This window comes from Ursus americanus, chromosome 23, assembly GCF_024610735.1.
Source record: "Ursus americanus isolate L20-20 chromosome 23, mUrsAme1.1.p, whole genome shotgun sequence".
In the NCBI taxonomy this organism is placed as follows: Eukaryota; Metazoa; Chordata; class Mammalia; order Carnivora; family Ursidae; genus Ursus; species Ursus americanus.
In genome coordinates this window covers 23151608-23173583 of record NC_142149.1, presented here as the reverse complement: position 1 = coordinate 23173583, position 21976 = coordinate 23151608, and the positions used below count along the sequence as shown (strand labels likewise).

The 21976-nt window shown below is 37.1% G+C and overlaps 1 protein-coding gene across 1 annotated transcript in view; it reads left to right on the top strand.

Moving 5' to 3' along the window:
• SKAP1 (src kinase associated phosphoprotein 1) overlaps positions 1–21976 on the top strand; it is a 274782-nt gene that overhangs the window by 57783 nt on the left and 195023 nt on the right. Inside the window, exon 4 of the mRNA XM_045813770.2 lies at positions 20242–20358. Within this exon, the coding sequence (XP_045669726.1) occupies positions 20242–20358 (117 nt within the window). The remainder of the gene's footprint in view (positions 1–20241; positions 20359–21976) is intronic.

Genomic DNA, 21976 nt, shown 5'->3' with positions numbered 1-21976 from the left:
GTTGACGGCAATTTCCACACAGCCTTTCTCTCTTAGAAAGAGGACAGAGGTAAAGCAGCCAAGGGACAATTGAAGAGTTTACTTAGAACAGAAAACTGTATTTGCAAACAATGATTGGATATATATATAGCAAATTCTTTGCTCACTTAGAAGTAAATGTAGGGAAAGTTCGAGTTGGAAAACCCATACTTGTGTCTTGCCCCCAGCCTTGCTCCTCCCCCTAAGATGTTGGAGGGGGGGTAGGGTAGGGGGTATCTTTTACCTTGCTCTTTTGATGGGATCTTAGCTGATTGCTAAGTGCTTCAGAAACTGGCAGGGTGTGTGGGGGCAGTAACAGGTCTCTGTAAGGTACTACAGGATAGTTTAGGAATATGAAAAGTATAGAAATATGTAAATAAGAGAACAGCTGGCAGAAGAATTTAAAAAGCCCTGGAAGACTAGGTAGTACTGGGAAGGGAGTGAGAAAGGACAAAAATGATGGCCTCAGACTTCCTTATCAATTTTTATCTATGGCAGGATCCTAGAGCAGGAAGACAATGGGATGAATTTTATTAACTCCAGGCATTTGCCTAAATACACACTTGTGTTCTTCAGGATATTTGAACTAAACTAGAGGCTGGTGCCTGGAAGGAAAATAGTTCTCTTTTTTAAAAAAGATTTTATTTATTTATTTGAAAGAGAGAGAGCATGGGCAGGGGGGTGGGGAGGGCAGAGGGAGAGGGAGAGGCAGTTGCCCCCCTGAGCAGGGACCCCGTGGCAGGGGCTCGATCCCAAGGCCCTGGAATCACAATGTGACCTGAGCCAAAGGCCGATGCTTAACCGATTGAGCCACCCAGGTGCCCTAGGAAAATAGTTCTTAATTATAAAAGATCCTTTTTTTTTTTTTTTATAAATCTCTTTAGAGATTTATGTTTGAACATCTGATTATGGAAAAGTCTGTGATGAGTTGGTACAATATGCTTTAAAGGTTCCCTTTAAAGAAAGATGCTTGGGAGAATGGAATACCTAGGCATAGAGAAGATTGCAAATAAAATTTTTCTTATCCATCATTCCATTCAATCCCAGGTTTAATACGGTGGAGGAGTGACCATTGAATAGTGTCAGGGAGAGTCTTGTCTATTCTGGAGAAGAAACTTGGCATGGTAGAAAGAGCATGGACATTGAGGCTTGACAGATCTAGTTCAAATCCCACCTATACCATTTAGCTAAAGGTCATGTGACCTTAGCAAGCTGCCTAATTGCTCTGAAACTCAGCTTCCCCATCCATAAAATGGGAGATCGGCCAAACATTGTGCTAAGTCCTTTATATGCATTATCTTATTTAATTCTCAGAGCAGCCTTATGAAATAGGTACTAATAAACCCATTTGACAGACATGGGCACTGAGGCACAGAGAGGCTGAGAAACGTTCATTGTCATACCCTTTAAGGATTCTAACTTGGTCAGGCAGACTCCGTAGCATCCACTTTTTAAAAAGTAATAGCTTTTTTGAGATATAATTCATATAACATAAAATTCACCCTTTTAAAGTATGTAAGTCAGTGGTTTTTAGTATAGTCAATGAGTTGTGCACTCATCACCACTCTCTAGTTTCGGAACATTTTTGTCATCCCAATAAGAAACTCCACGCTCATTAATAGTTCCAAACCCCATGCGCTCTGTCGCTGTATTTTACTGCCTCGTTGCAGTGCTGTTATGAGGACTAGTGGTAACATGTGTAAGTCCTAGCATGGAACCTGGACAGTAAGAAAATGTAGTTCATATTTATGACAGTGTTAATGGCAATTCTTTCCCTCACATTTCCACCCAAATTTTCTTATTGGTCCACTGTCACCTTTCTGAATGACGTTCATTAATAAAGAATGAAATATGGGGAAAATAAAACATAATCCAAATAATTTATTACTTCAATGTGGAAGGAACATAAACGAAAGAGCTCTTTTAATGAGCTCAAATATGATTGGAGAACGTGGGAAAGGCTTTTTATTTTTATTTTTTAATAAGACAGATTCCTTTGACAATACAAGTCCTGTTTGCTTTAAGACCTGTTTTTCTGCTTAATGTTTCACTTAAAGTTACAAAGAAAATTCACTGGAATCTTTTACCATTTCATTAATCAGATACCCAAAACATGATATTGATCAAATGTTAAATACACATTAGTTTTACCTTTTAGATGGTGACAGTATGACTTTATGGCATTGAGGAAACTGATTTACTTCATTAGGTTTAGTTTCCCTTTTTATAAAATGAGTTCATTATCAACCGTTAGAGTTTAATCAAATTTGAATTACAAGGTATAATGTTTATAATTAAAAATTTATTGCTAGAAAAACATCATCATGAATATTAGAAAAATTGCCCACCATGGACCCCGAATCTAAAACAAATTACACAATATTTTAATAAAAAATTTAAGAAAGACCTTATGTATATAAATACATACAACAAAATCATACTTTTTTGTCCAATGGCCACTCACATTACATTTGTGATAGTGGTAAATATGAGCCAGTGAAATTTCTTGTCAGCTTGAAGATTCTTTGAGTGTTTTCATGAGTGGTGTAGAGAGTTTCTGAGATAATGATTCAGTATATTTTAACATGAAAAATTTCCACTGCGTGAATCTTAAAAATCTTATGAAATGGCAAACCTATATCCCTTGTCAATGTAAACTGATGCCTAAAAATATAGCTTGGAAAAAGCAAATAATGCAAAGTGAGTAAAGAAAATGTTATTATAAAGCCTTATTAACTATAGATTAAAAGAGATTTAAAAGGCATATCAACTAATGTGTGGACCTCATTTTCATCTTGAGTCAGATAAACTATAAAAAGTTGTAGCTATGAGAGAATTTGAAATGTGAACACTGAATATTTTATGTTAAGAATCTACTGTTGATGGGGCGCCTGGGTGGCACAGCGGTTGGGCGTCTGCCTTCAGCTCAGGGCGTGATCCCGGCGTTATGGGATCGAGCCCCACATCAGGCTCCTCCGCTATGAGCCTGCTTCTTCCTCTCCCACTCCCCCTGCTGTGTTCCCTCTCTCGCTGGCTGTCTCTATCTCTGTCAAATAAATAAATAAATAAAATCTTAAAAAAAAAAATCTACTGTTGATTACATCAAGCTAAAAACCTTTTGCACAGCCAAGGAAGCCATCAACAAAAAGAAAAGGCAACCTCCTGAATAGGAGAAGATATTTGTAAATCATACATCTGATAAGGGATTAACTCCCAAGTATATAAAGATACAACTTAATATCCAAAAAAAAAAAACAAAACCCCAAACAACCTGTTTAATAAGTGGGCCGAGGACTTAATAGACGTTTTTCCAAAGAAGACACACAGATGACCAACAGGCATGTGAAAATATGATCAGCTTCACTAATCATCAGGGAAATACAAATCAAAGCCATGATATGATATCACCTCACACCTGTCAGAGTGGCTGGTATCAAAAAGACAAGAAATAACACGTGATGGCGAGGATGTGCAGAAAAGAGAACGTTTGTACACTGTTGGTGGGAATGTAAATTGGTGCAGTCACTATGGAAAACAGTTTGAAGGTTCCTAAAAAATTAAAAATGGAACTACCGTATGATCTAGCAATTCTACTTCCAGGTATTTACCCAAAGAAAACAAAAACACCGATTCAAAGAGATATATGCACCTCTATATTCACTGCAACATTATTTACAATAGCCAATATACAGAAGTAACATTCATCAATGGATGAATGTTTAAAGACAATGAGGCTGAGGTGCCTGGGTGGTTCAGTTGGTTAAGTGTCTGCCTTCGGCTCAGGTCATGATCCCAGGGTCCTGGGATGGAACCCTGCATGGGGCTTCCTGCTCCTCGAGGAGTCTGCTTCTCTCTCTCCCACTGCCCCTCCTCCTGGCTCATGCACTCTCTCTCTCTCTCTCAAATGAATAAATAAAACCTTTAAAAAAATAAGGATGAAGTATATTTATACAATGGAATATTATTCATCCATTAAAAAGAATGAAATCTTGCGATTTGCAACAACGTGGATGCATCTAGAGGCTATTATGCTAAGTGAAGTCAGTCAGAGAAAGACAAATACCATATGATTTTACTTATATGTAGAATGTAAAAAACAAAACAAACAAACAAACAAAACAAAGCAGAAACAGACTCGTAGATACAAGAAACAAACTGTTGGTTACCAGAGTGGGTGAAATAAGTGAAGGGGATTAAGAGGGTGCCAACTTCCAGTTATAAAATAAGTAAGTGGTGGGGATGTCATGTACAGCATAGGGAATACAGTCAATGATACTGTAATAACTTTGTATGGTGACAGATGCTAACTAGACTTATCTTGGGGTCCATTTCATAATATACATAAATATTGAATCACAATGATGTACCCTTGAAACTAGTAGAAGATTGTATGTCAATTATACTTCAATTGAAAAAGAATCTATTGTTAATTTTTTAGGAGTGACAGTGGCGTTATGCTTATATATTTTTTAAAAGAGTCCTTATCTTGGAGAGTTGTACACTGTGATATTTAAAGATAAAATAATAGATGTCTGACATAGATAAAAATACATTAATAGTAGGGGACCTCAACACTCCACTATCAGAAATAGACAGAACACCCTGGCAAAAACTAAGCAAAGAATCAAAGGCTTTGAATGTCATACTCGACGAGTTGGACCTCATAGATATATATAGAACACTACACCCCAGAACCAAAGAATACTCATTCTATTCTAATGCCCATGGAACATTCTCAAGAATAGACCATGTTCTGGGACACAAAACAGGTCTCAACCGATACCAAAAGATTGAAATTATCCCCTGCATATTCTCAGACCACAACGCTCTGAAATTGGAACTCAACCACAAGGAAAAATTTGGAAGAAACTCAAACACTTGGAGACTAAGAACCATCCTGCTCAGGAATGACTCGATAAACCAGGAAATCAAAAATCAAATTAAACAATTTATGGAGACCAATGAGAATGAAAATACAACAGTCCAAAACCTATGGGATACTGCAAAGGCAGTCCTAAGGGGGAAATACATAGCCATCCAAGCCTCACTCAAAAGAATAGAAAAATCTAAAATGCAGTTTTTATATTCTCACCTCAAGAAGCTGGAACAGCAACAGAGGAACAGGCCTAATCCACGCACGAGGAAGCAGTTGACCAAAATTAGAGCTGAAATCAATCAAGCAGAAACCAGAAGTACAGTAGAGCAGATCAACAGGACTAGAAGCTGGTTCTTTGAGAGAATCAATAAAATTGACAGACCACTGGCAAGACTTATCCAAAAGAAAAGAGAAAGGACCCAGATTATTAAAATTATGAATGAAAAAGGAGAGGTCACGACGAGCACCATTGAAATTGGAAGGATTATTAGAAATTTTTATCAACAGCTATATGCCAATAAACTAAGCAATCTGGAAGAGATGGAATCCTTCCTGGAAACCTATAAACTACCAAGATTGAAACCGGAAGAAATTGATTCCTTAAACAGGCCAATTAATTATGAAGAAATTGAGTCAGTGATAAACAACCTTCCAAATAACAAAACTCCAGGCCCGGACGGTTTTCCTGGGGAATTCTACCAAACATTCAAAGAAGAAATAATACCTATTCTCCTAAAGCTATTTCAAAAAATAGAAACAGAAGGAAAGCTACCAAACTCATTCTATGAGGCCAATATTACCTTGATCCCCAAACCAGGCAAAGACCCCATCAAAAAGGAGAATTACAGACCGATTTCCCTAATGAATATGGACGCCAAAATCCTCAACAAGATACTTGCTAATAGAATCCAACAATACATTAAAAGGATTATCCATCATGATCAAGTGGGATTCATACCTGGGATGCAAGCGTGGTTCAATATTCGCAAATCAATCAGCGTGATACATCATATCAACAAGAAAAGACTCAGGAACCATATGATCCTCTCAATCGATGCCGAAAAAGCATTTGACAAAATACAGCATCCTTTCCTGATTAAAACCCTTCAGAGTGTAGGAATAGAAGGTACATTTCTCAATCTCATAAAAGCCATCTATGAAAAGCCTACTGCAAATATTATTCTCAATGGGGAAAAGCTGGAAGCCTTTCCCTTAAGATCGGGAACACGACAAGGATGCCCACTCTCGCCACTATTATTCAACATAGTACTAGAAGTCCTTGCAACAGCAATCAGACGACAAAAAGGGATCAAAGGTATTCAAATTGGCAAAGAAGAAGTCAAAATGTCTCTCTTCGCAGATGACATGATACTCTATATGGAAAACCCAAAAGAAGCCACTCCCAAACTATTAGAAGTTATAGAGCAATTCAGTAACGTGGCGGGATACAAAATCAATGCTCAGAAATCAGTTGCATTTCTATACACGAATAACGAGACCGAAGAAAGAGAAATTAGGGAATCCATCCCATTTACAATAGCACCAAAAACCATACGTTACCTTGGAATTAACTTAACCAGAGACGTAAAGGACCTATATTCTAGAAACTATAAATCACTCTTGAAAGACATTGAGGAAGACATAAAAAGATGGAAAGATATTCCATGCTCATGGATCGGAAGAATTAACATAGTTAAAATGTCCATGCTACCCAGAGCAATCTACACTTTCAATGCTATCCCGATCAAAATACCAAAGACATTTTTCAAAGAACTGGAACAAACAGTCCTTAAATTTGTATGGAAACAGAAAAGGCCCCGAATCTCCAAGGAACTGTTGAAAAGGAAAAACAAAGCTGGGGGCATCACAATGCCGGATTTCGAGCTGTACTACAAAGCTGTGATCACAAAGACAGCATGGTACTGGCACAAAAACAGACACATAGACCAATGGAACAGAATAGAGAGCCCAGAAATGGACCCTCGGCTCTTTGGGCAACTAATATTTGATAAAGCAGGAAAAAACATCCGGTGGGAAAAAGACAGTCTCTTCAATAAATGGTGCTGGGAAAATTGGACAGCTACATGCAAGAGAATGAAACTTGACCACTATCTCACACCATACACAAAAATAAACTCCAAATGGATGAAAGACCTCGATGTGAGACAGGAATCCATCAAAATTCTAGAGGAGAACATAGGCAACAACCTCTACGACATCGGCCAAAGCAACCTTTTTCATGACACATCCCCAAAGGCAAGAGAAACAAAAGATAAAATGAATTTATGGGACTTCATCAAGATTAAAAGTTTCTGCACAGCCAAGGAAACAGTCAGAAAAACTAAGAGGCAGCCCACGGAATGGGAGAATATATTTGCAAATGACACTACAGATAAAGGACTGGTATCCAAGATCTACAAAGAACTTCTGAAACTCAATACACGAGAAACAAATAAACAAATCAAAAAATGGGCAGAAGATATGAACAGACACTTTTCCAATGAAGACATACAAATGGCTAACAGACACATGAAAAAATGTTCAAAATCATTAGCCATCAAGGAAATTCAAATCAAAACCACACTGAGATACCACCTTACGCCAGTTAGAATGGCAAAAATAGACAAGGCAAGAAACAACAATTGTTGGAGAGGATGTGGAGAAAGGGGATCCCTCCTACATTGTTGGTGGGAATGCAAGTTGGTACAGCCACTCTGGAAAACAGTGTGGAGGTCCCTTAAAAAGTTAAAAATTGAGCTACCCTATGATCCAGCCATTGCACTACTGGGTATTTACCCCAAAGATACAGACGTAGTGAAGAGAAGGGCCATATGCGCCCCAATGTTCATAGCAGCAATGTCCACAATAGCTAAATCGTGGAAGGAGCCGAGATGCCCTTCAACAGATGACTGGATTAAGAAGTTGTGGTCCATATATACGATGGAATATTACTCAGCTATCAGAAAGAACGAGTTCTCAACATTTGCTACAACATGGACGGCACTGGAGGAGATAATGCTAAGTGAAATAAGTCAAGCAGAGAAAGACAACTATCATATGATTTCTCTCATCTATGGAACATAAGAACTAGGAAGATCAGTAGGGGAAGAAAGGGATAAAGAAAGGGGGGGTAATCAGAAGGGGGAATGAAGCATGAGAGACTATGGACTATGAGAAACAAACTGAGGACTTCAGAGGGGAGGGGGGTGGGGGAATGGGATAGACCGGTGATGGGTAGTAAAGAGGGCACGTATTGCATGGTGCACTGGGTGTTATACAGAACTAATGAATCATTGAGCCTTACATTGGAAACCGGGGATGTACTGTATGGTGACTAACATAATATAATAAAAATCATTAAAAAAAAAAAAAAAAAATAATAGATGTCTGACTTCTATTAGTCAAAATAATATTTTGAATAGCAAAATAATGGATAGTCAATATGAGAGAGAAAGAAAGAAATGGAGTGGGGGTTTATATGAGACAAGATGGACCATAAATTGACTCTTGTTGAAGATGGATGATGTGTACGTGGGGGTTTCTTACACTATTTTGTACTTTTGTATGCATTTAAAATTCTTCTTAATGCAAAGATAAAAGAAAAAAAATTCAGGTTGAGATTAATAAAAAATGTGACATCATACTTTCTATTGTGAGACCTAGTACATTAATTCATAAACTACTTTATGTATCTTAGACAGAAAATACATAGAACAGTTAGCTTTTACAAAAATTTCAAGTTTAATATTTCGTGATGGAGGAGCGCCTGGGTGGCACAGCGGTTAAGCGGCTGCCTTCGGCTCAGGGCATGATCCCGGCGTTATGGGATCGAGCCCCACATCAGGCTCCTCCACTATGAGCCTGCTTCTTCCTCTCCCACTCCCCCTGCTTGTGTTCCCTCTCTCGCTGGCTGTCTCTATCTCTGTCAAATAAATAAATAAAATCTTAAAAAAAAAATATTTCGTGATGGAAAGAGCGTGAGTTTTGACAGCAGACCTGAATTCGAATCCCAGTTCCTCTATTTACCAGCTGTGCGAGCTATGGCAAGTGACATAACCTCTTCATCTACAAGATATTGCTAATAATATCTACTTCACAGTTATTGTGAGTTGTAAGGAATTAAAATGAGATAATGAACTCATGAGGAGTGCTTGCCGCCTGGTAGTCACTTAGTCAAGTGGTAGCCGGTATTATTTTTATGCTTCAAAGTAGGGCTATGTGAGTGAATCCATGTACAGAACTTAAACTGCATATATTTCACATGTCCTCCCATAAAATTCATCCATTCCAACTGAACCCTAGTATAAGGCCATGTACATATTTGTGAGGTTTGCACTTAAAGGATGTGTGTGCAGAATTTTTATTGGTAGGCACTTCAGAGGTTAGATTTATGAGCTTGCTGCTCTGTAATGTCTGAGACATGTTGAATCGAAGCATAGATGTCATTTAACTTCTCGTCTCTTACTATCACATACTTGGAGCATGTAGTTATGACAGCTACAAGAAGCAAACCATTAAAGCAGCAAAGAAACACCATCTTTGCACTAAAAAAGGAGAAGAGGGTTTCCCTTTGAAGTTGAAGAGAAGTGTTTTTAAATTAATGGAGTGTACAGTGATTTTACTAAGTTTTATTTATGAAAATACTCTTTGCGTTCATGCCAAAAGGTTTTAGCACAGTCGTAAGTAGGATTTATACAAAGAAACACAGCCCAAATTTATGATGTGTTTGCAACTGTAAGAAAAAGTCTGAATTTACAATATTTGTAATTTATTGTTAAATATCTTTCTATCACTATTCCCGGAATGCTAATATTTTATAAACACAAGTGTTGGTTATGAACCTAGAATATCCTAACCTATACTACTTTTTATAAAGAAGTCTTCCAGAATGTTTTCTATGTCTTTGGGGGATTTAATAGCGGGAAATGTACACAGGACGAATACTCCTGCCTTTGGCTTTAGTTCAACCTTTTAGCATCAACAATCTTGACAGTTGCTTTTGTGACTTGACTTCCTTTAGGCCTTCCCCCCTTTCCTTATTTGCTACATTTTATACAAATTAATCTGTGGAAAGTGGATATACACACAAGTTGTTTTTGAAGTTAATTACTGACTTTGATACCTTTTCAAAGATATTACTTCCTGTACATCTACTGTTTGGGTTTTTTTTTTAAGGGTGGACCAGTGTATTTTAAAATTAATACACTGTTTTATAACGATTGTCAAAAAGAGTTAAGATTTGTTTTAAGTAAAAAGACTCATTTTTTTTTCTTTTCCATGTTAAAATTTTCTAAGATTTTTTATGTTCTTTCTAAATGCCCTTTCTGGAGTAGATGATATTGAAACAAAAGAAAAAAGAACTGAATTTCATGTAGTTGAAAGAAGAAATCACTGGAATCAGATGCTGCTGCTTTCTATATTCTCTACGCAGTACATTATGTACAAGTATTGTTTGGAATAGCAAAGACTCCAAACAGCCTGAATGCCCAGCATTGGGCACTAGTTAAATAAATTACGTCACATTCATTTAATGGAATGTTACATATAGGTTAAAAGAACATAATACATATATACACGTGTAACATGTGAAGCTCTCCAAGGCATATTGTTAAGTGAAAGGCAGTTTAGACACATAGTGTACAATTTGTTTCTGTGTGTGTATATACACTCGCCTTGCATGTGTGCTAATTTTTATTTATGTACAGAATATTTTTTGGAAGAATACACATGAACCTATTAACAGTGGTAACCTCTGCTTGGGGGGGATATCCACATGAGTAGAAGAGAGAAGCTTCATTATTTATATCCTTTGGTACTGTTTGAATTTTCACCATATGCATGTATTATTTTTTAACTAAAATTTGGTTAAAATGAAAAATGAGATACATCGATATGTGCTGATGTGGAGGAACCTCATAGATAAATGAATAGGAACAAGAGCAGAATACAGAACTGGACAGATGCTACCATTTGTTTAAAAAAAAACACCACTAACACAGACACTTGTTATATTTAGATAGAAAATTTATAGAACACCCAAAAAACCTCACAATGGTTGCCTCTGGAGAGAAGAACCAAGAGAAGGGAAGGAAGGTGTGATTTCATTATATACCTTCTTGTAATGTTTAAAATTTTTGCTCTGGGCATGCTTAACTTTTTTTTTTTAATCTAATAAAGAAGTTTACTATAGTTAACAATACTGTATTGTATATTTGGAAGTTGCCTAGAGTAGATCTTAAAAGTTCTCATCATAGGAAAAAAAAATTGTAGCTGTGTGAGGTGGTGGATTTTGACTAAACCTATTGTGATGATTATTTCACAATATATACAAATCCTTATGTTGCACACCTAAAACTAATACAATGCTATATGTCATTGGTATCTCAGTAGAACTAGGGACAAAAAAGAAGCTTACAAAAAAACTACATTTAACACAGTCGGGAGTTCTTTTTCGGTAGAATCATGATTTGGTAGTTTCATATCTGTCCAAGGGTTTGCTTGGTTTTTTGTTTTTTTTTTTTGTCTCATTTATTTTTACATATGAAATTAGAGTTTGAGGACCAGCATATATGGGTGTATTGGGCTGACTTATCACTTGAAAGTGAATTTAAAAATAAAAGATAAAGTAGTATCATATAATACCCATGGTCACCCATAAAGAATACCTTTTTTACCCTATCTCAGTCTTTTTTTCCCATATGTGATAATTAAAAGTTCGTGAAAGTTCTTGTTTTATGTAAATGGCAAAGAAAATAACGTAAATAAGTGAGTGCTTTAAGCTTCATTAATCTGGGAACTTCTGCTGAGAGAAAAAAAAAAAACAACTTATAAGCAATTTCTCTTAGAAGGTATTATCCCTGGACCAATACAGAAAATCAGGTAAGGAGTACAGTTTCCGAACAGATCATTTTGTCATAAGAATTAATCTACTTCAGGGGGCGCCTGGGTGGCACAGCGGTTAAGCGTCTGCCTTCGGCTCAGGGCGTGATCCCAGCATTCTGGGATCGAGCCCCACATTAGGCTTCTCCGCTATGAGCCTGCTTCTTCCTCTCCCACTCCCCCTGCTTGTGTTCCCTCTCTCGCTGCCTGTCTCTCTCTGTCAAATAAATAAATAAAATCTTAAAAAAAAAAAAAGAATTAATCTACTTCAGGAATTCTGCTTCTAATGAATTTTTATGTTTTGGACACAAAATATTGAGACAAATGTGTAATGTGTGGTTAATTTGAATACAAATTTGGTTTTCTGCATAAAACTTCTGTGAGTAAGTTAAGTCTTTGGACTTGAAAGCCAGTGAATTTGTTTGATTTTTGGAGGCTAAATAATGTGATGGTTGAGCCAAATTATAAAGCATTAATTTTTCACTGTCCTTCCCGTCAACACGTGCTTCTCTCAGAAACTTGTTTAATAGTTATCGTTTACCAGGATGGCTGGAGTATCACTAATGCAGGAAGGGAATGGCTTAGTTATGGACAAGGGGATTTATATGATATGAAAAATGAAGCTTCCGGTTACTGCTGACTCTTGTGAGGCAAAGAGTAAAAGGACCAGTCTTCGAACCTCCCCTTGTCAGCTGACGTGTATTTATACAAACTCGCCAGCCCATGACAGCTCTTGACCACAGTTCATCTCCAGAATTCCTAAACTTAAAATGTGATACCACTATCCTCCTTAAGATTTGTGCACTTTCCTCAGGTTAGTGATACTCTAATAAAAAGAAAAGTAAATTTTAGAAATAAGGAAATGCTCTTCCATGTGAAACTTCTTGTCCCAAAAGAGGCCAAACATTGAATGGAATTGTTGAGAGTGAGAGATTTTGGTTGTCGATGTTGTTGTTACATGCAGTTTTCAGACCTGAACAGGAGTCCCTGTTTGAGGTGGGGAAGTCACGGGGAGGCTGAATCTTGTCACCGTCTGCCATTACAGCTTTAGTGGTGTTGGAGGTCTATATTACTCACAAAGAAAACTCACCACTCTTCCGGATGTTAGAAGTTTCGAGTTCGGTTCAGGCCTGCTAATCTTACCCATAATCTATTCTTTACTATATGTTGTTTTGTTTTTACTCTTTGGACTTCTATAAAACTTTTCTTATGTCTACCCTTAGCCTGTAGATCCTGTAGTTCTTTTTTTTTTTTTTTTTTTTTTTTAGGATTTTATTTATTTGTTTGTTCGAGAAAAAGAGAGAGAGGGAATACATGAGTGGGAGGAGGGGCAGAGCAAGAGGGAGAGAGAACATCTCAAGCAGACGCTGTGCTGAGCTCAGTGCCCAATGCTGGGCTCGATCCCACACCCAGAGATCATCACCTGAGCCAAAATCAAAAATCTGGAGCTCAGCTAACTGAGCCACCCAGGTGTCCCTCGGTCATGTATCCAACTGGTCTTACTGTTTCTCTCAAGAAGAGATGTCAGTAAACTAATTAGGGCATAACAGATCCTAGAATGCATCAGGACTTAAAGTGGGTGTTTAAGTCTACCACAATTTGTTATGTGGGAGAAGAGAACAAAAAAGAAGGGAGGAGTAAGCAAGATGAACCAGTAGTAATAAAGTTGCTACATTCGTGTGTAATTACATATATATTTTTTAAAGATTTATTTATTTTAGAGATTTATTTATTATTTATTTATTTTGAGAGAGAGAGAGCATGAGAGGAGGGGCAGAGGGAGAGGAAGAGAAAATCTCAAGCAGACTCCCCACTCAGTGCTCAATCCCATGACCCTGAGGTCACAACCTGAGCCAAAACCAAGAGTCGGGTCATTCAACCGACTATACCGTCCAGATGCCCCATGTAACTATATATATTTTTGAGGCATTTTCCTCCTGTGAGACTTAAACCATGATGGTGCCAGAAAGGAAGAACATTCTTTAAGCCAGGTCAAAGCTGTATTTGAGTATGGAGTATGTTGGCTCATTTTATATGAAGCAGAGTAAAAAATACCCAGGATCCAAGAAAATCAAACGGAAGGTGCTGGAAAAAATTTAACATACTGATCTGACAAAACCCAAAGTTGTAAATTTTGTCTGCATGAAATCCATGCCAAAAGGTGTTATTTTAAAAATCGCTGCAGCAGTACTCTACTACAGTAAATTTGAGCCTGTGAATTGAACCAGCTCCTTCTTCATGAAATCACTGACCACATTTGGCTTTGTTGATTAGTTCCATACCTAATGGGACTACTAGTATTACTACTATTTATAGTAATTTATACTTTTGATTATAGATTTACTTTACCAAAGTTAAGAAAAAACATTAATTAATAGCAGATGCCATAAATTCAAGTCATTGGCTGTCATTCAGTACGCTTTGCCTTTGAGTAATGATCGTAATTTATAAAGCATACAGATTTGGAGACTGCACAGCTCAGTGGATTAGAACAAGACATTAGTAATCAGACAAGGTGGGGTCAAAGCCTAGCTCTGTCACTTATGAGTCACTTACGTGACTTTGGGTAAGTTATGTAATCTCCGTGTCTCAATTTCTTTATCTGCAGCTTTGAGATAATAATATGTCATGGGATTATCTTGAGAATTAAATGAGATAGTACAAGACAAGTCTTGACCTACAGCCTGTACCCAGTAAGACCTCAGAAAGCTGTTCTGTTTTTATTATTGCTGTAACTGACTTTCTCCTCTAAGTCAAAGCATGGTGAGAATTCAGTTGAATAGCGTCATAACAAGAATTAAACACCGAGAATACAGTGGTCCAAGGAAAACAGAACTATGAACCAATAATTCCAGGTTATGATTGCCCGGTTGACATATGACAAATGCACTTGTTTTACAGTATATTTATCCATATATACCAAATACTTAAGTTTACATGTTTTGAATTCTGTCAAAATCTCATTACTATTGAAAATATTCTAACTCAGCAGGCTCCATTTTAGTACCAGTTGAACAGTAACAGTGGTAGATGGAATGTGTTGTTATAAAGCCAGAATGATTGCTGACAGGCTATAATTTGCTTTATGAAGTGTGTGTTGTCACATATACAATTATCTGGTTTATGTTTGTTCCTGCCAGCCCTCCAGTTTGTTAACATCCAGGAGTTGTGCCCTGTGTGAAACCTAAGAAGGGTTAAAAATCTTAGCATTTTCTGGTGGGGGGAGGGTAGGAACAGAAGGGTTCACTAGGTGGCTACCTTTTTTTTTTTTTTTTTCTTTTTTAAGAACTAGGATGATGCCACACACTGCAGCCCACCCTACTGGTCAAAATGAAAAACTGCATCATAAAGGACCACTTCTCTGAAGGAGGGGGGAAAAAACTTTTCAATTGGTTCCCATGGGCATTTTCCTGTCCAACCCCCCACTGACAGGTGTAGCTCGTTTGGAAATATTATTAAGCTATGCTACCCTTTTTGCTGTAGCATCTAATCAATTTTATTCCGTTTCTGATCATTGAGACTGTGCTATTCTCTGCACTGATAACCCTAAAGGTCCTTGAGAAGTCTATTATTCTAGGCGTGATGAAAATAATACAATTAGTAAACAGTATCATGAGCTAAAAAACTTAACCTTAGGCTCAATTTTTTTCTCGTATATTTGAGATCTTTTTGGAGCAACTTTTTAAAAGAATGATAAATGTAAACTTTCTTTACCTGGCCTATCATTTGTTCTGTAGACTTGATAACATTCAGTAGTATTAAACTCACTGCCAGGGCCTTGGGGGGGGGAAAAAGAATATTTTATACATTGAGTAATGGCTAGATGTGGGGGGGGGAAGAGATCGGCAGGAAGTCAGACTGTATAGAATGGAGAAGAATTTGAGACCTTCACTACACATGGATTAATCACAAGAACTAACCACGCAAATCCAAAGGGATATTTAGAAATCAGTGAAGCCTCTAAGATGTTCTGTGGGAAACACCATACATTTTCTAATGCATGAGTATGTGCAAAATGTTATCTAATTTATAACAGAAGTGTTGACAGAACTTTAGCTTTGGTGTCGCAAATGGGCTCCCTAACATATTTACATGGTAGGAACATTTCACATATATGGGCACATACATACCCAACCTATTTCTATAATTGCTGCTATATTCAATAACTTAGGTGAATGGTTATAATAAGGAAAAATAAGGTGCAGGTTTTCCAGTCTTACCTCAGTTCAGCTTTGGGAACTGCATTACTATTAAATTGGTCCATGAAAACCTGACAATATTAATGCTAATAAGCATGAAAACTAACTGGATTTGGATCAGAGACCTTTATTTATAGCATTTTATTTAGAATTTATTAGTTTAAAGAGGGAGCTGTGTGTCTCATGGGTTCTTAAATATTAAATAGAGTCAGAAGTCGTGTGTTCCCTTCCAATGGCAACAATAAAAACAAAAGCCAAAAAACTGCAGATAATTCTACATTAATTTCAATTTCCTTATCTTATCCCAAGATAGTGAAGTGATAGCAAACCCTGGGAATTCTGAACCACGCCATAGAAACAATTGGTTGCATATGTGAATAAAGTCTTTATAACACAGCGCACAATTAATTAGAAGTACAAGATAATGGCCTCATACTAACATGGAAAAACCATTGAGCCTTTATATGTTGAATAAGCAAACATATATTTATGTTTTATCTATTTGTTATTGTCGTGTTACTTTTTGTGCTTTAACTGCTGTCCATCTTTTTTTGTTTTTCATTTCTTTGGTAAAGTTGTCATTATGGCCTGTTTTTGTCCCTAAATAGTACCTGTAAGTTCAGAATCAGATGGGTTTGCTGTGAGTCAAAATAGCTACAGGGGGAATATCCTCATGGTTCATTTCCCCCCCCCCTGTTTTATTTGGAATTGAATTAGGAAATGAAAGTTTTTAGCAGTTTAATTCACTTCTCCATAAAGTTTATGGAGCAGCAACAGCTGGTTGAATCCATGGCAGGAAAAAAAAGCCAACTTCTAGTGGCCAAGCTCTTGTTTCAGAATTAAGGGGGAAAACTCATTAACTGTTAATGAAAACACTGGGAATAAAAACAAATAGCACAGAAACCCTAGCAAATAATTACCTCACACCTGACACAAAGCTGCTTTATATTTCTGCTCCAAACCTCAGAAATTCCCAACTTATCATTCTATGGAGCATGAATGAAATTGAGTTTGATTCTCAGGAAAGAACAATAGAGAAATCATCCCCCTTATAGGCCCCTCAGTACAATACTCAGCAGAGAACCTGCCATTGAATATGCTAAAGAATGTATCTAGCACCCAATTCTTACGACACGTAGGATAGAGGAGCAAATTACCAGCTAATAGCAGATGAACCCTTGATATAGTTTCCCCAGATCTTGTTTAGAAATACAAAGAAAAGGGACCGGAGGTAGTAGATGTGACTAATGGAGATATTGTGTGTTAGAATATATATCTGTATGGAAATATATTGATTCTGAGCAAGTTGCAATGGGAAAGTGTGTCTCTAGTGGCAAGGGGTCTTGCTTGTGAGAAAGCCACTCTAAGCAATGGAGTTCTAAGCCCTAATTGTAGAGCTGCTGAATGGAAGCGTCTGTCACTATAGTTTGTGGTCATTTGTGTCTGATCCCACTGGACTACGGTAGTGGCCAGATTGCAACTGCGATTCTCAGAGCTGCTGATGAATCCAGCGATCACTTACAGTTACGCTTTAAGGAAAAATGATGTTCTAAACTTAAACAAATCCAAAATGACCACGGTAATTGCTGGTTCTCCTATAAAACTTTTCACCCACGCATCTTGAGTAGTTGTAATCATTTTAATTACACGGGAGTGTCTGTTTATATAGTGTTATAGGCTTTTCTTCTGTGTGTGCCCAAGGGAGTTGGGCCACTCGATGTGACACTAAAAACACTTAGAGCAACATTTCCATCATCAGGAACTAATTACGCTTGGATGTAAAACATATTTTTAAATGTGTCCCCCCACCAAAACCATTTTTAGTACTAACCCAGGCTCTGTTTTAGCTGCATGGAGTTGTCTACCATTGTTGTTTTGTACTTTACAGAGGCATGGTCTTATCTTTGGCACAGGGATGGCTGTTAAAAGCCCACCTTGGGTAACTGTGTTCAGAAACCCTAGGAAACCCACAGAAGTGACTTTTCCATCTGAGGTTGACAAATCGAATGCTAAATCCAGACAGGTATTTTGGATGAGATTTTTTTAAATGGAAACTCTAAATGCAATTGAGTTGGATCCTGGAACAGAAAAAGGGCATGTGTTGTGATGAGCACTGGGTGTTATACGCAACTGATGAATCACTGAACACTACATCTAAAACTAATGATGTACTGTATGTTGGCTAATTGATTTAAATTTAAAAAATAAGAGAAAAAGAAAAAAAAAGAAAAAGGACATTAGTGGAAAAACTGGTGAAATCCAACTAAGGTCTATAGTTTAGTTAATAGCAGTGTACCAATGTTAATTTCTTGGTTTTGACAGAAATAACCCTAGTTATGTAAGAAGTGGGGGGAAATTGGGTGAAGGGTGTGAGGGGACTCTCTGTACTGTCTTTACTTTCAATAAATCTAAAATTATTCCAAAATAAAATGTTCATTAAAATACAACAAAACAAAGTCCCTCCTCATTGGCTTTTTTTTTTTAAACCTGGAATGCTAGAATATGTAAGAGTAATTTTGTCAAATTTCTGAAGCAAGCAGAAAACCTTGAGTCTAGAACGATAGTTGATAAATAATGTTTAGTATACCTACAAATGTTAAATTTTGCTTGGAAACCCAAACTACCCTTTTTAAAAATAGATTTTGGTTTGGCTCACAATTTTAAAATTCCTTTAACCTCACAGCTCACTTTCAGGTTACCTGCCAAGCAGTCCATTTAGATTGTTCTGGTAATATAATTTCACTGGATTTGCAAATTCCACTGATGTGAAATTTGAGCACTTTAACCCTCAGTCCAGTATTCGAGAATTTTTCTGTTGAGAAGGGAATTTCACAGTGATACTGTAAGCATAACTATAATAAGCTTTGTATCCTCACCAGTATAACCCAATAAGGGAGAGGATTTGTTCTAGCTCTGGCCAAGACTGCTGTGTGAGGTTGTTTGTTTGTTTGTTTGTTGTTGTTGTTGTTGTTTTTAACTTTTCTTTTCCACAACGAAGTCCATACTTTATTTCTAAAGTCCCGTATCTGCAGGTGTTCCACTCAGTTATGGACAAGTTGCCTACCATTGAGCATTCAGAGAAGAGACTAGATGTGATCATGTAATTTATGGAAAGAGAAGGCTACAGCCATTCTTTTTATCATTTTATATCCTCCCTATCCTTCCAGTTTAATTGTAGGAAATAAACCTTTAAAGTGAGGCAATACAGATTCTATGTAGGTTGTTTGGTTTCACTGCTCCCTCGTTGAAATCCAGGGCCAAAACCCTACAGTGTTTACTGAGATTAGCATTGGTGATTTCCTTTGGAAATTAGTATTTGAGATAATATTAAATTCAGCTGAAAATCCCCTTTTCATGTTTGTGAAATGAACTGAGCAGCTGTTGGTGTCCTTTTATCAGCAGACTGTACCTCTGTTTGGGGGATTTTAAGGAAAGCCATTTGCAGTGCAGAGCCTTTTCTTCCGGTTTCTGAATGATTGAACGTCTTCCGTCTGAACCTTTTAAAGTATCATAATAGCATGGGCCACTTCTACAAAATATAATCCAGTGTATGTTGAAAACACCCAAAAGGGATTAGCATTGTTTTAATTGCGTAATTCAGTATTGCATATACATTACTTTTCATCAAATCCATTTTACAGAACAAATATTACCTTCTTAGGGCTTTTAGAATTCCTAAGAGGTTCCTTGCATAGGCTGTAAACCAGAATTATAAAGAGAGAACTTTCTTAAGATCGCAAAACAAGTAGTGATTTAAATTGGAACAGAATCCAGCAAAGTCTAGGTTCTCTCTGTTTTTAAGTCTCTTAGTTTTAGGAGAAGGAAAGAATATTGACCTGTTACATTGTATTATGTATAGGTTAACCCTTTGTGTGATATATTCTGTTCCATTTGGAAATATAAAGAGAAACAGGCGTTCAGGGTAAAGGTTGCAATTAATGGAAGACAACATATATGAACATGTATTTATAGAGCTGTGTTTTCATTTTAAGTATGACGGAGAAGTTTCTCTCTGGGTGGCAAGAAGTCTCCCTACTCTATGGTAACAGTTTCTAAATTCTAGTTAGTTAGCTGAATGGAAAATTTCCCATCCAGGTAAGTTGGTTCTTACTTATCTGTTTCTCATATGTTAGTGGATAGCGGCATGTCCACCAAGTAAAAGATACATCTTTTGGAGGAGGGCAGGGATGAATACCAGAAGACGCCTACAAAGACCTTGAAAAAGATGTCCAAAATATGACCTTATTTTCCTTCTTTTTTGTCCCTCAGGGGGAGACCAAGCTGAAAGTTACCTTGGACAGGACAGCTCCGATGATAATCAGAGTGGAACTCCGGGTCCTTCTCTCACATCTGATGCATCTTTTTTGCCTGATTATCAGGATGAGGGTGAGTGCCATCTTACTGGATTTTGGGTTGGTCACACTGCTTTGTTACTTTTTGTCTTGGTGTTTTCGCCTTTTGTCACGTTGAACCAAGCAGACTTCAGTGGGTTTTCTGCATTGGTAATCACTAGTTTGCAAAAAACAACTATTTGTTTCATTGTGGTGCTGGTCCTTCTGGGTAATTCAATACTTCTGAAGCTAATGTATTTAGGGAAACACTAATTCCATACTGAAGCAGGAAGACATCATTATTGATCTTTTATAAGAACTGCAGCTCAAAAGCTGGGAGGGCATCTTAAGATAGCAGGGCCCAGTTCACCGTCTTCCAGATTTCTTAGTTTCACAGAGTTGCATGAGAATCAGAGCTTTCATTTAGTGATTATTGGATTATCGATTTATTGTGGATTATTTGAGACCCTTGAGCTCATTATATTACAATAAGATATGATTTTTACCCATGCTTCTCACATATCCCTCTCTGAACCATATTGGTGTTGTTCAAGGGGAAGGGAAAGCCACAAGAACCACGATGTAAATCTTCCTGGAGCATTAATTTTACTTGAAGATTTGGGAATGGGAGGAGTTAAATAATTCAACTGTTATAAACATTACTTTTATATTAAAAACACATTGGTATGTAATAGAGCGGGGTGCAAATGTACATGAATTTTTAAGATACATGAATATAAAATTTTTGGCTTGGTGGCTGCCAGTTTCTGGCTCAGGCTCAGATATCCCAAGGGTGGGGGTTCACTGTGTCTCTTCTGGCATCTGGCCACTTGAACAGACGGTTTGATCATCACTGATGCACACGGTTATCTTACCAAAGTCTCTCTTGTGCCTTTTCGTTGGGGGAAAAAGGTAGACACGCTACTAAACTGAATATTAAATTGGAAGCATACTATTCATGTAGGGATTGGAAGTAGAGTTGGTAAACTATTCCTTATTTCTCTTTATTAGCCTGTAATCTTTCAATTTATTTTTCTTTCAAATTTCCCTATGACTTTGGCATTTTCCAGGAGTTCATAATCCCTAATTCCTTTGTCTTTTTAGCTTATCCACTAATTCTTTTTTTTTCTTAAGTTTTTATTAAATTCCAGTTAGTTAGCATACAGTGCAATATTAGTTCACTCGTCCGTTAATTCTTATTTCATTTAGACCTTTCGGCGATTCAGATTCTCTCCCTTTCGTTGAATTAATAACCTCCACATCAGAACTATGGATTCCGTCATACAGAAACATTTCTTTTGCTTGAGCTTTTTTTAGAAATTGGGCCTTGCAATTTAGAACCTATATATTGATTCAAGTATACACTAAAAACATCGTTTGGATTGCAAGCTTAATAATTACACTGGTAGTTTATTAATAATTTTAGAAAATTAACAGTGCAAAACCAACCTTTCATTTGTTTTTGATTAATCCAATGCCTGACAGAATTAGAACAATAGTACCTCATTAATCCATAGGTCACTTACTTGGTATTTCCAACTTTCCCAGACACAGCTGAGAACACAATAAGTAAGCCAGAAGGACCTCTAAGTGGAAATGGATGTTCCTGAGTGCCGTGTTAACACTTCCGTACCATATTCTTCGGAAAGCCCCTGAGGCCTTCACTGGAGATT